At 44.2% G+C, this 13,432-nt stretch overlaps 1 protein-coding gene across 1 annotated transcript in view; it reads left to right on the top strand.

The window, feature by feature from the left end:
- Positions 1 to 13,432, top strand: part of LOC137431601 (unconventional myosin-X) — a 330,046-nt gene that overhangs the window by 173,829 nt on the left and 142,785 nt on the right. The window contains exon 14 of the mRNA XM_068123112.2: positions 3,048 to 3,114. Within this exon, the coding sequence (XP_067979213.2) occupies positions 3,048 to 3,114 (67 nt within the window). The remainder of the gene's footprint in view (positions 1 to 3,047; positions 3,115 to 13,432) is intronic.

Below are 13,432 nucleotides of genomic sequence, written 5' to 3'. Positions count from 1 at the left end.
TTTCATGTTTCACAGAGATAGGGTGTGCATGTGCAACTGGCTGATTGTCATATGAAAACTGATTATTTATGCTATGATCATCCACTCATCAGTATAAATGTACATTTTAAAAATAGGGCTGTGCATTAGGCATACAAATATAGATTAGACTTTAGAGATATCAATGCATTGCCTTGTTTAAAAAAAACAGATGTTGGTATCGGATTGACATCTGTAATTTGTTGAAGCCTGAAGAATGGCGCTTGGACAGTTTATAAGGAGGCAGTATATTTGTATTAGTGGTCTAATCTGTGAATAAAAATTTGCCCCAGATTGCTGGCAGATAAAGATTATTCGATTGTGGGGATGCAGTTGTGGCTCGCTTGATAATCTCGCTGCACCATTCACAGAGTTAGATCACCTTTTATACCAAAATCCAATATTATCTGAATCCTTCAGCTGTTTGCACTTGGTAGTTTAGGGGGTTTTCAGCGTTAGGTTTCAGTTCTTACAAAGGTTTTGAGTATGTACTTTCTATTAACCATAAGCTAAACAAGTACGGATACATTCAAAGTGCACCGCCCCCATGCCAAATAAATAATAACATATCCTCCAGCACGCGGCATTGCCACTGTGCAGCGCATAGAGACGGTATTGGGAGGGAGAGGTGTAAAGGGTGTTTCCCTAAAGAATGCCTTTTTTTCCCGACCGGATGCACACCTCAGACTTTAATAATTTTTAATCGATTTTCCACCAGCGGCTTTCACAAGATTCAAATGCGTTCGAAACGACCTCAACAAATTGCAAAAGAGGTCAGTATCACCTTTCATTCCTTCCAAGACCTCGTTGATTATATCCATTAAACGGTCACGGGAACACTGTTCGCTCTCCGAAAAATCCAACAAGCGGTCTTCAACTCGCTCTTTCATAATGACTCCAAGGTTCTCTGCTGGATTGAGGTCTGGTGAATTTCCAGGCCATCGCCCAAAGCCAACGCTGTGAAAATAATGCAAAACAAAGCCAACGCTGTCCTCCTTAACGGGCCTGAGAGTGTCTGCAAAACGCTTGCGTGCAATTCCAAACGCGACACAGGCGATCCTTTGAGCGACGAGTTTTTCGGTCATATCTAAAAAAAAATGAGAAAAAAATTGAGATATTTTTGGAGACTTTTCACCTCGCAGGGCACGCGTTGTTGAGACTTGCTACAATTGATTATAATCACTTGTACGTTCACAATGCGGTATGTGTGAGTGCCCGATTCGTTTCGGGGAAAAAAGGCATTCTTTATGGAAACACCCTTTACAATAATTGATTGATTAATTGCGTAATTAAAATAAATAAATAAAAATTGTAAAATAATTAATTTCTTAATCAATTGGCTAATAGTATACCGAAGCGACAAGTGTCTTATCTGAAGCTGCAGCATTTTTGTTACATAATTAAATAAAGAATTAATCGAAAAATAAATAAATAAATTAATCGATTAATTGATTAATCATTAAATCAAAAATATCCTTTATAGCCAAATTACATGGTCACTCTTGTGTCCAAATATCAGCTTCCTAGCTCAAAAGGTGCCTGAGATATTTCCCAGATGAGAAAGAAATTAAATAAGTAATTAATAATGAAAATAAATAAATAATAATCGTAAAATAATTTATTTATTAATCAATTGGCTAATAGCATAACTAAACCACCACCATTTCATCTGAATCTAACTTTTTGAAAATGAATTAATTAGATAATTAAACAAAAAATTTATTCAATACTATATATACACAAAGAATTAAGTTAAGCACCCCCCCCGTTTTTTTACAACCTCGCACATTACAAGTTTGTTGTCGTCAAAACAGTGTAATATACCCATGATATTGCTATATTTTCTGGAGAAGTGATATTATGGTCACATAAAAACATAACAATCATGCCGTTTTCAATATTTTATTCTGAATAATTTAAGGTGAAATTTTTTGGGAATTTTAGGCATATTTTCACCTCAATTTAAGTATGGAGCTATAGGTCCATCACGGACAGTGTGGATGACGTTTATGTTTTCTAACGTACAGTCATTGTTCTGAGAAGACCTCTAGCGATCTTTGCGTCAATAACGTGTGTAGGACCCACGTGATCGGATCACTGACTCAACCAATCACTTTTTTTCACTTTGATCACTCAATTTCATCAATGGATAATTGCTAATGTCATACCAATCATTATTTGATCTCACATACCTTAGAATATATGCCAATGTATACATATACACAAATAATATATATTAGGGGGTGCTTACCTTAATTCGTTGTGTAGGGGTGCTTAACTTAATTCTTTGTGTATACATATTAAAAATAATATACAAGGTAAAAATTTATTGCTGTAGTCCAACCGCCCAAATCCTATCTGGATTATTGGACCACCCTGTATAATGAAATTTGCATAATATAAACCTTCCATAGATAATGAAGCTTCATAATGAAAGCACTGTGCAATGTTTGCAGTGACTTATCAACACAAACCCCTGACTGCATCTTACCAGCACATCACCAGGTGCTCGCTGTTTTAATTAATCTAGTTTATAACACGTGCACCAATTCATTCATTCATTCACTCCTGCATAAAATTATTCTCATATCCACAGTCGAATTTCGTGATGAGAAGCACTTGTTGGAACAAATTTTGTTACCATAAATGGCACCTGGTGTTTTATTGAGCAATTTTCAACTTTATAATGAATGGTGAAATGCAATTTAATTTGACCAAAAAAAAAAAAATAATCAAAACGCTTTGATCCATGGTAGAGAAATGAAGTAAAACTTTGTTGTGCAGGTCAAACTGTTCACGGTAAAATGTAAATATCTAAAGTATTATTTTATTGATATATTTCATTGGTTTCACAGTAGTGTGTAACACTTTGTGCCTTTAATGTTCAAAATGGTCCTTCATTTTTATACTTAAATTTTTTGAGGGTGGAATTGGTTGTGTTGGTTGATTCTTAATGTTTATGGCATGCTGTGGTATTAGGAGATGTTATTGCTTTTAAAAAGCCTTTTGACGGTTTTCTTGTAAATCAGGGAAGGAATATCATGGGAGGCCATTGATTGGATGGACAATGCTGAGTGCCTGGACTTAGTCGAAAAGGTATGACCTTTTTATGCACATGGTTTTGCAATCTGTTCCATAAGCAATTTTAAAGGCTTTTTTGTTGACTATAAAATTGTTATTGAAATTATTCAATAAGTGCAATCTATTTTACATCATGAACGGAAACTGCTTTTGTCAATTTGTCAATTTTTATGCCTCCGTCAACAAAGTCGCTGGAAGCATCATGTTTTCAAGTTGGCCGTCCGTCTGTCCGTCCATGATAGGTTTTCTTTACCGCAATAACTTGAGAACTGCTGAAAAGATTTTAGTGAAAGTTGGTGCAGGTATGTATAATGAGGTAAAGATGAACTGATTATATTTTGGGGTCATGAGGTCAAAGGCCAAACGTCAGAGGTCATTTTAGGTTTAAAAAATGCTGTTACCGCTATAACTTGTGAACCAGTGATGGGATTTTGACTAAATTTGGTACAGTTATGTAGAATGATGTAAAGATGAACTGATTCGATTTTGGGGTCAAGAGGTCAAAGGTCAAAGTCTGTACTATGTCTATAACTTGAGAACGGCTGAAGTGATCTAATTCAAACTTGGTACAGATATGTATAATGGTGTAAAGATTAACTGATTAGATTTTTGGGTCACGAGGTCAAAGGCCAAAGGTCAGAGGTCATATCAAGTTAAAATGTGATAACTTGTGAACAGCTGAAGGGATTTAAATTAAAACTTGTTCCAGGTATGTATAATGATCAGGAACTGATTAAATTTTGGGGTCAAGATGTCAAAGGTCAGAGGTCATGTCAGGTAAAAATGTGATAACTTGAGAACAGCTGAATGGATTTAAATCAAACTTGGTACAAGTATTATAATGATGTAATAATGTGGGCGACGTTGTGACGTCAAAGTGTCGTTCTTGTTGACATTTGAAATCACAATGCATTTAATAAAAAAGGATGACTTTGTTAAATTGGCTAAAGTTCTGTTGGAATTTTTTTTTTGTACTCGACTCTCAAATTTGCCTTTGTGTGTAACTGCCTCACAAATCATAGTTCCAGTACATGTACCGTCAAACCTCGCCGTCCGCGTGTTCAGGGTCCACGTTTTCGCGTATCTGCACTTACCTTTCAGACACCTTTTCTTTCCCTCCATGCCGTTGCACCCTTTTCTCTCCCTCTGTAGAAAATTGAACCCCTCCCACCTTAAAATTGTTCAGCTTTCATGAGTTTTTAATAGTCCCCCGTCGCACAGCGTAGCGAAAGGGGGACTATGGCTTTCCCCTTCGTCCGTCCGTCCGTCCGTCCGTCCGTCCGTGCGTGTTTGCGTGCGTGCATGCGTAATCGAAGGACCGCATTCAAATTTGGTGTGTGGGTGCAACCCACGTCAAAATCCAAGATGGCCGCCACCATGTATGTCTGATGCCATGTATGTCTGAACCTTGTGAAATGAATATCTTGAAAAATAAGCGAAGTACCAACTTCTAATCTGGTGTGTGGGTGTATCTAGGCATAAGGAAGAACGCTATTGAAAATTGGGTCGCCATGTCAAAATCCAAGATGGCCGCCGCCATGTATGTCTGAACCTTGTGAGCGGAATATCTTGAAAAATAAGCGAAGTACCAACTTCTAATCTGGTGTGTGGGTGTATCTAGGCATAAGGAAGAACGCCATTGAAAATTGGGTCGCCACGTCAAAATCCAAGATGGCCGCCTCCATGTATGTCTGAACCTTGTGAGCGAAATATCATATCATAGCATGTTTTCTGTCTGCCACTTTGTCAACTCACATCACTTCACCGACGGGGGACCTAGGCGTAACGCTTGTTAATTTTTAATTTAATGTGCTGCCAGAGGCATTATTTTTAACACTTTTAATGAGGGTGCAACAAAATAAAAGGAACAGTATAAAGGAACAAAATAATCTTTCTGAAGAATGGTGATAGATCCAGGTGAAGAAGAAGAACACCGCGTTCACTTTCATCATGTTGCATCGGGAATTCCTATTGGCGACGACCGACGGCACTTGCAACCACTGCCAGGCTGCACCACACACAACAAAACACATTATGGAAGACTGTGTGGTCCTGTCTTTACTAAGGCAAGATCAAATCATCTATCTATAATTCCACTAATCTCTGTCTGTGTGTGTGTGTGTATGCGACCGCTGTTTCTCGACAACTACCGGTCCGATATACTTGAAACTTGCCAGGTATATTGCTGGGGACCCGAGGATGTGCCTTTTCAAGGTTTCATATTAATCGGACAAGTAGTTACCGAGCTATGTCCAAAAAACGATTCAACCAATCAGAGAGCAGCGAGCTATCACGTGTGCCGAACGTGCCGAACAGACTCTGCCTCGGACGGCACATTTGAGAGCGTATTCATTTATTTCACGTTGGCAAACTATGTTGGCGTTAAACTATGTTTTAAAACTAATTAAAACTACTTTGCGATTCATCGTAACTGCGATTCGTAACTGCCGTTCGCTTTGGCTTTGCGAATGGACCAAACCATTTCATGTAAATAGAGGGGGGGGGGGATTGTCACCGTACTCGCAAGCCGTTCGCTTTGGACCAAACCATTTCATGTAAATAGAGGGGGGGGATATAATTTTAGATATAGATATAGTACGGGCATGCCCTAGTATTTTTAAATTTATTAATGATTTGTGGACTTAAATTTAGTGAGGCTGTAACGTATCTCATTGACTTACATGTTAGAAGCTGTTTGCCACTTGTGATTTTTATTTTTTATTATTTTTATTATACAAGATCGAGGCTCATGAAAGAGTTAACATTAATCACACAAAAGGACAAACCGACACACAAAACACAAAAAACAAGGGGAGCAGCAGACAAGATGGGGAGAGAGGGGGAAGGACACAAACACAACATTTGAGAGCAGGGACATCGGGAGGACTTGGGGGGAGGTGGGAGAGGAATAAAACATATGAACACTCGGAGACGGTGGGAGGGATTTTCGAGATATCGGAGACGGTGGGAGGGATTTTCGAAGCTCCACACGGTCTCCACGTTTTTCGAAGTTAAGTCTGTTCACAATTGTATTTTGTCGAAACTGTATTTATCTTTCGGTGTGTGAAGTTATTGTGTGCAACTTTGGTTGTTTCTCGGTGTTTATCTTTCATAAATTGATCGTCTGTTTGCCGTGTCGTGTCTTGAGGCCTTGTACAGTGTGCACTGTACAACCTTGAGGCTTTGTTTTTCTCTCAGCGGTCCGTCGTTTGTGATCCAATAACTTTCGTTCTCTGTATTCCCAGGCTTTTCACCCATAGCCTACTTCCTTGTGTAAATCTCAACTCAAAAAAAAAAAAAAAAAAAAAAAAAAAAAACATTTCCTTCTCTGTTCTCATTCGTTTATTCATTCTTATTCGTTCGTTCGTTCTTCGACCACGTGTTTCTCCCCCATTTCCCCAGATAGTTTTCACTCATTAACCTTCAATGTTTACACTTTCCCCTCAAGTTATGTATTCCGTCATATTTTATAACACCTTTTTCTTCTTCTTCTTTAAAAGGCTGTTTTCGACTTGCTCACCAAATCAATTCATCCCAAAAAAAATATCCATCTCCTATAGTGCCTTTTTTCTACATTCCCTAAACTCTCCTGCACTCCATCCTCCATCCAGCGTCCTTAAACGTATTTTTAACTCGAAGGTCACAAGAAACTCATTTTGCAATAAATGTTCGTTTCCCATAAATCGTACACTTTCAAAAATCCAATCTCACCCCTCCCCTCCAAATCTTCCCCATAACCCCTCCCCTCCAAATCTTCCCCATCACCCCTCCCCTCCAAATCTTCCCCATCACCCATCCCTTTCAAATCTCCCCCCTTGCCCCCTCCCTCCTAAACTACCCCTTCACCCCTCCCCGCCAAAACGCCCGCTCGCCCCTCCCCTCCTAGACTCCTGCCTCACCCCTCCCCTCCAAATCTCCCCCATATCCCATCCCTTTCAAATCCCTCCCCTTGTCCCTTCCCTCCCAAACTCCCCCCTCACCCCTCCCCTTCAAATCTCCCCACCCTCATTGCTTCTCAATTTCCCCCCTCTCACTCCCCCTCCTCAAAGCGTCCTCCCCGCTTCATCCCCCTTCAAACTCTCACCTCCATCTCCCCCAACCTTCTGCCTCGCTCTTCCCCCTCCTCAAATAACACCTCATTGTGGCTCACCCAATCACCATCAAACCTTTTGTCCGCCCCATCCTTCCCTTTCTCCGAGCTATTCTGAAATCTCTGACACACCTTCAACAGCTCTCCCTATCTCTTCCACCTCTTCCACATCTTACCCTACCCCTCCTCCCCCCTGTTCTGTATCTGATGCTCCCCCTTCCTCTTCATTAACGGTATGGACCTCAAACATCCGGGGCCTTCGTTCAAACTTAACTGATCTCTCCATACAGGTTGCTTCTGTCAAACCAGACGTGATCTGCTTAACAGAAACTTTCCTCCTTTATGATGTCTCTGATTCCATAGTATCTCTCCCGGGCTACTCCCTCCTCCGGTATGATAGACCTGAGCCTCGTCCTGGAGGCGGGGTTGCTATCTTTATCAAAAACTCTCTTCCTCACTCGCCCTGCACTGCACTCTCTCCACCTCACCCCCAGGAATACCTCTGGCTACGGCTTCCCCTTCGCTCCCACCTCTTGTTCATATGTGTGTTGTACCGTCCACCAAACAGTGATGACTCCATCTACATCTCGCTGTCTGATGATATGGACCAACTTCTATCTACTCATCCCAACTCTCTCTTCCTCATATGTGGTGATTTCAATTGTCACCATGCCAGTTGGCTGGGTGTGGGTACCTCTCTCACCAGCCATGGCTCTTCAGCAAAGGACTTCTGCAACTCACTGGGACTGACACAATCTGTCAATTTCCCGACCCGGATCTCAGTCAACGGAACATCTTCTCTTCTGGACTTGGTTATGACTAACTTCCCTGAAAATGTCTGCTGCTCTTCTTCTGCTCCGATCGGATCAACTGATCATGTCCTTGTTAAAGTGGACATCTCTCTGACCATCCTCAGGGAGCCTGCTCAGCGTCGACGAGTCTGGCATTTCACTCAGGCCAACTGGCATGGTCTTCAAGCAGCCATCAATCATCTGGACTGGTCTCCCATCTCTACCACCTCGGACATCAACTCATCCTGGGAATTCTTCCAAAGTAAATTGCTCTCTCTCATGCACAGATTTATCCCATCTCGTCTTCAGTTGTCATACCCTTCCTCCCGTCCATGGTACACGGAATCTTGTGGTGAGGCTGTTGCCCAGAAACAACTTGCCTTCGTCTCCTGGAAAGCAAATCCAACGGAAGGAAATCTCATTTCCTTTCACAAAGCCCGAAACAAGTGTGTGTCCACCCTCAGGAGAGCCAGGAAACAATATCTCTCCGTTCTCAAGACCGAACTCTCTTATCTGTCTCCCTCTTCCAAATCCTGGTGGCGTCTGGTCAAATCCGTTTCTGGTGTTTGTTCCCCCTCCATCCCCTCCCTTACCTCAAACGGCTACACAGCTGACTCCGCACGTGAAAAAGCTGAATGCCTCAACTCTGTGTTTGCCTCTATATCTTGTGTCCCAAACCCATCCCTCTCTGTACCCACCATACCCAGTCGTACCCTGCTGCTCCTGGACTCCGTGTCCTTTCCTCCTGACAAGGTGGAAAAGTTTCTGTCAACCCTCGACTCTGATTCTGCAACTGGACCTGACGGCATCAGCCCACGGGTCCTAAAATCCTGCTCTGCTGCTCTATCTCACCCTCTCTCTGTTCTCTTCACCCTCTCTTTTGCTCAAGGTCAACTGCCATCTGCTTGGAAATCAGCCAACATCACCGCTTTGCACAAAAAAGGTGCAAAATCAGATCCTAGCAACTACAGACCAATCAGCCTTCTCCCAATTATCAGCAAAGTCATGGAATCCATCATTGCTTCGGATATGAAATCTTTCCTCTTCTCCAATGGCTTGATCTCTGATCATCAATTTGGTTTCAGACCAGGTCACTCTACTCTGGACATGCTGCTTCTGCTGTCTCAACAATGGATGGAGGTCCTCAATGCCAAACAGGAAATTAGAGCTGTCTCCCTCGACATATCACGTGCCTTCGACACGGTCTGGCACCCCGCTCTGCTCACCAAACTCTCCTCCTTTGGTATCCATGGAAATCTCCACGCATGGCTGGCGGACTTCCTCTCTAGTCGTCGTCAACGTGTGGCCCTGAATGGGTTTCTCTCATCTCCTCTTCCTGTTCAGGCTGGAGTTCCCCAAGGCAGTGTTCTGGGCCCCGTGCTTTTTCTGGTCTTCATCAATGATCTCTCTGACTCTCTCAAAAATCCTCTCTATCTCTTTGCTGATGACTCCACTCTCTGCCGCTCCATTCCTCTTCCCTCAGATCGGCAGTCTGCTGCCTCCTCACTCTCTGAAGACCTGGACAAAATCACAGACTGGTCACACAAGTGGAACATGTCTTTCAATCCTGACAAATCTCACACTCTTACTATGTCTCTCCGAAAAGATCGACTGGACAACCCTCCCATCTACTTTCTCAACAATCCTCTCCAAGAAGTTCTGTCGCTCAAGATTTTGGGTCTCACTATCTGCCATGATCTTTCTTGGGAAAACCACATTTCCAAGCTGGCCTCCAAAGCCAGTCGCCGACTGGGCATCCTCCGTCGTGCGAAGTCCTTCCTCGGCACACCTGAGCTCCTCACCACATACAAGGCTTTCATCCGCAGCTCAATGGAATACTGTTCTCCCCTATGGGCCGGTGCTCCTGCCTCACACCTAGCTCGGCTTCACGCTGTTGAAACCAAAGCTTTCAGAATTATTGGAATCTCCCGCGATGAAGCTATCTCTGAGGGCCTTTCACTCACTCACCGCAGGCAGGTAGGTGGTCTTTCTGTCTTCTACCGACTCCTCTCCGGCCTTGCACCCCCAGCTCTCTCTGTGCTCTGTCCCCCAAATATTCCTACAGGTCGCACAAGATCTGCCAGCAACCCTCTGATGGTTAAACTGCCGAAATCTCGGCTCTCTGCTCACCTTCACTCTTTCATTCCTCTTTTCTCCCGCCTCTGGAACAAACTCCCTCACTCCCTTCAATCCCACTCCTCCCTCCAGGTCTTTAAAACAGCTGTTCACCACCATCTCTTATCTTCCCCCATCCAAAACCTTGATCTTTTCTACCCCCGCTAATTCACCCCGGATCCACCTTGTTTGAAATTCCAACCTCTTTCCTGGAAGTCCTGGCAGTGTCCATATGTTTTATACCTCTCCCACCGCTCCCTTCCCATGCCCCCCCCCCAAAGCCCTCGCCCTCTCTCAGATCTCTCGATGTCTCCATGTCTCTCGGTCCCTGCTCTCAAATGTTGTGTTTGTGTCCTTCCCCCTCTCTCCCCATCTTGTCTACCGCTCCCGATGTTATATGTTTTATGTGTCGGTTTGTCTTTCTGTGTGATTAATGTTCGCTCTTTCACGAGCCTCGATCTTGTATACAAAACAAAACAAAACAAAACAAAAAACAAAAAACAAAAAAAAAAACACTGCAAGGACTCTGCGGTGAATTACCGGGGGTAGAAAAGATCAAGGTTTTCGATGGGGGAAGAAGTAAGAGATGGTGGTGAACAGCTGTTTTAAAGACCTGGAGGGAGGAGTGGGATTGAAGGGAGTGGGGGAGTTTGTTCCAGAGGCGGGAGAAAAGGGGAATGAAAGAGTGAAGGTGAGCAGAGAGCCTAGACTTTGGCAGTTTAACCATAAGAGGGTTGCAGGCAGATCTTGTGCGACCTGAAGGAATATTGGGGGGACAGAGCACAGAGAGAGCTGGGGGAGCAAGGCCGGAGAGGAGTCGGTAGAAGACAGAAAGACCACCAACCTGCCTGTGGTGAGTGAGTGAAAGGCCCTCGGAGTTGACTACATCGCAGGAGATTCCAATGATTCTGAAAGCTTTGGCCTCAACAGCGTGAAGCCGAGCAAGGTGTGAGGCAGGAGCACCAGCCCAGAGGGGAGAACAGTATTCCATTGAGCTGCGGATGAAAGCCTTGTATGTGGTGAGGAGCTCAGGTGTGCCAAGGAAGGACTTCGCACGACGGAGGATGCCCAGTCGGCGACTGCCTTTGGAGGCCAGCTTGGAAATGTGGTTTTCCCAAGAAAGATCATGGCAGATAGTGAGACCCAAAAGCTTGAGCGACAGAACTTCTTGGAGAGGATTGTTGAGAAAGTAGATGGGAGGGTTGTCCAGTCGGTCCTTTCGGAGAGACATTGTAAGAGTGTGAGATTTGTCAGGATTGAAAGACATGTTCCACTTGTTTGACCAGTCTGTGATTTTGTCCAGGTCTGCAGAGAGTGAGGTGGCTGCAGACTGCCGATCTGAGGGATGAGGAATGGAGCGGCAGATAGTGGAGTCATCAGCAAAGAGATAGAGAGGATTTTCCAGAGAGTCGGAGAGGTCATTGATGAAGACCAGAAATAGCACAGGGCCCAGAACACTACCTTGGGGAACTCCAGCCAGAACAGGAAGGGAAGATGAGAGAAATCCATTCAGGGCCACACGTTGCCTACGACCAGAGAGGAAATCCGCAAGCCATGAGTGGAGATTTCCCTGAATACCATAGGAGGTGAGTTTGGTGAGCAGAGCTGGGTGCCAGACCGTATCGAAGGCACGTGATATGTCAAGTGAGACAGCTCTGATTTCCTGTTTGGCATTGAGGACCTCCATCCATTGTTGAGACAGCAGAAGCAACATGTCCAGAGTAAAATGACCTGGTCTGAATCCAAATTGATGATCAGAGATCAAGCCATTGGAGAAGAGGAAGGATTTGATATCTGAAGCAATGATGGATTCCATGACTTTGCTGATAATTGGGAGCAGGCTGATTGGTCTGTAGTTGCAAGGATCTGTTTTTGCACCTTTTTTGTGTAAAGCGGTAATGTTTGCTGATTTCCAAGATGCTGGCAGATGACCTTGAGCAAAAGAGAGGGTGAAAAGAACAGAGAGAGGGTGAGATAGAGCGGCAGAGCAGGATTTTAGGACCCGAGGGCTGATGCCATCTGGTCCAGTTGCAGAATCAGAGTCGAGGTTTGATAAAAACTTCTCCACCTTGTCAGGAGAGAAGGACACAGAGTCCAGGAGCAGTTGGGTTCGACTGGGAAAGGTGGGAACAGAGAGAGATGGGTTTGGGACACATGATTTTGAGGCAAACACAGAGTTGAGGCATTCGGCTTTGTCACGTGCGGTGTCAACTGTGTAGCCATTTGAGGTAAGGGAGGGGATGGAGGGGGAACAAACACCAGAAACGGATTTGACCAGACACCACCAGGATTTGGAGGAAGGAGACAGGTTTGAGAGTTCAATCTTGAGTGAGGAGAGATAGTGCTTCCTGGCACTCCTGAGGGTAGAAACACACTTGTTTCGAGCTTGGTGGAAGGAAATGAGATTGCCTTCAGTTGGATTTGCCTTCCAAGACGCAAAGGCAAGTTGTTTCAGGGCAACTGCCTCACCACAAGATTCAGTGTACCATGGACGGGAGGAAGGGTAAGACAACTGAAGACGAGATGGGATAAATCTGTGCATGAGAGAGAGCAGTTTGCTTTGGAAGAATTCCCAGGAAGAATTGATGTCAGAGGCATTAGAGATGGTAGACCAGTCCAGTTGATTGATGGCTGCTTGCAGACCGTGCCAGTCGGCCTGAGTGAAATGCCAGACTCGTCGGCGCTGAGGAGGCTCTCTGAGAATGGCCAGTGAGATGTCCACTTTAACAAGCACATGATCAGAAGAACCGATTGGAGCAGAAGAAGAGCAGCAGGCATTTGCAGGGAAGTTTGTCATAACCAAGTCCAGAAGAGAAGATACTCCATTGACTGAGATCTGGGTCGGGAAATTGACAGATTGTGTCCGTCCCAATGAGTCGCAGAAGTCCTTTGCTGAGGTGCCATGGCTGGTGAGAGATGAACCCACACCCAGCCAGCTGGCATGATGACAGTTGAAGTCGCTGTTGTGGAAAACCATTCAGGTCCGCACAACTTTTAGTCCAACGGTTTGGTTTAATTGCATTTAGATCATCACATCATTCCTGTAAGTAGAAATACACAATAAGCATACGATGCGACATCTCATAAAGCCATTCATATCAGTCAATGCAAGCAAGCTAGATATTCTATAAAGGCGTACCATTAACGAGGCTACCGATGTAACATGTCACAAGGGAGAAGTCTCGGAGCACTGACACAGCAACGGGTCTTATAGTCACGCCCCTAGTGGGGACAACAATGACAGCGAGCAGCGAGCATCCCCACCCGGGTTCAGTACGGATACGATTTCACTACATTCACCCCCCGTCAGAATTATACGGCCGCGTGGCTAAAAGCG

This window comes from Myxine glutinosa, chromosome 7 (assembly GCF_964187855.1).
Source record: "Myxine glutinosa chromosome 7, kmMyxGlut1.1, whole genome shotgun sequence".
NCBI classification, from domain to species: Eukaryota; Metazoa; Chordata; class Myxini; order Myxiniformes; family Myxinidae; genus Myxine; species Myxine glutinosa.
Note: the sequence above shows the minus strand (reverse complement) of the source record. Positions and strands in the feature narration are given on the sequence as shown.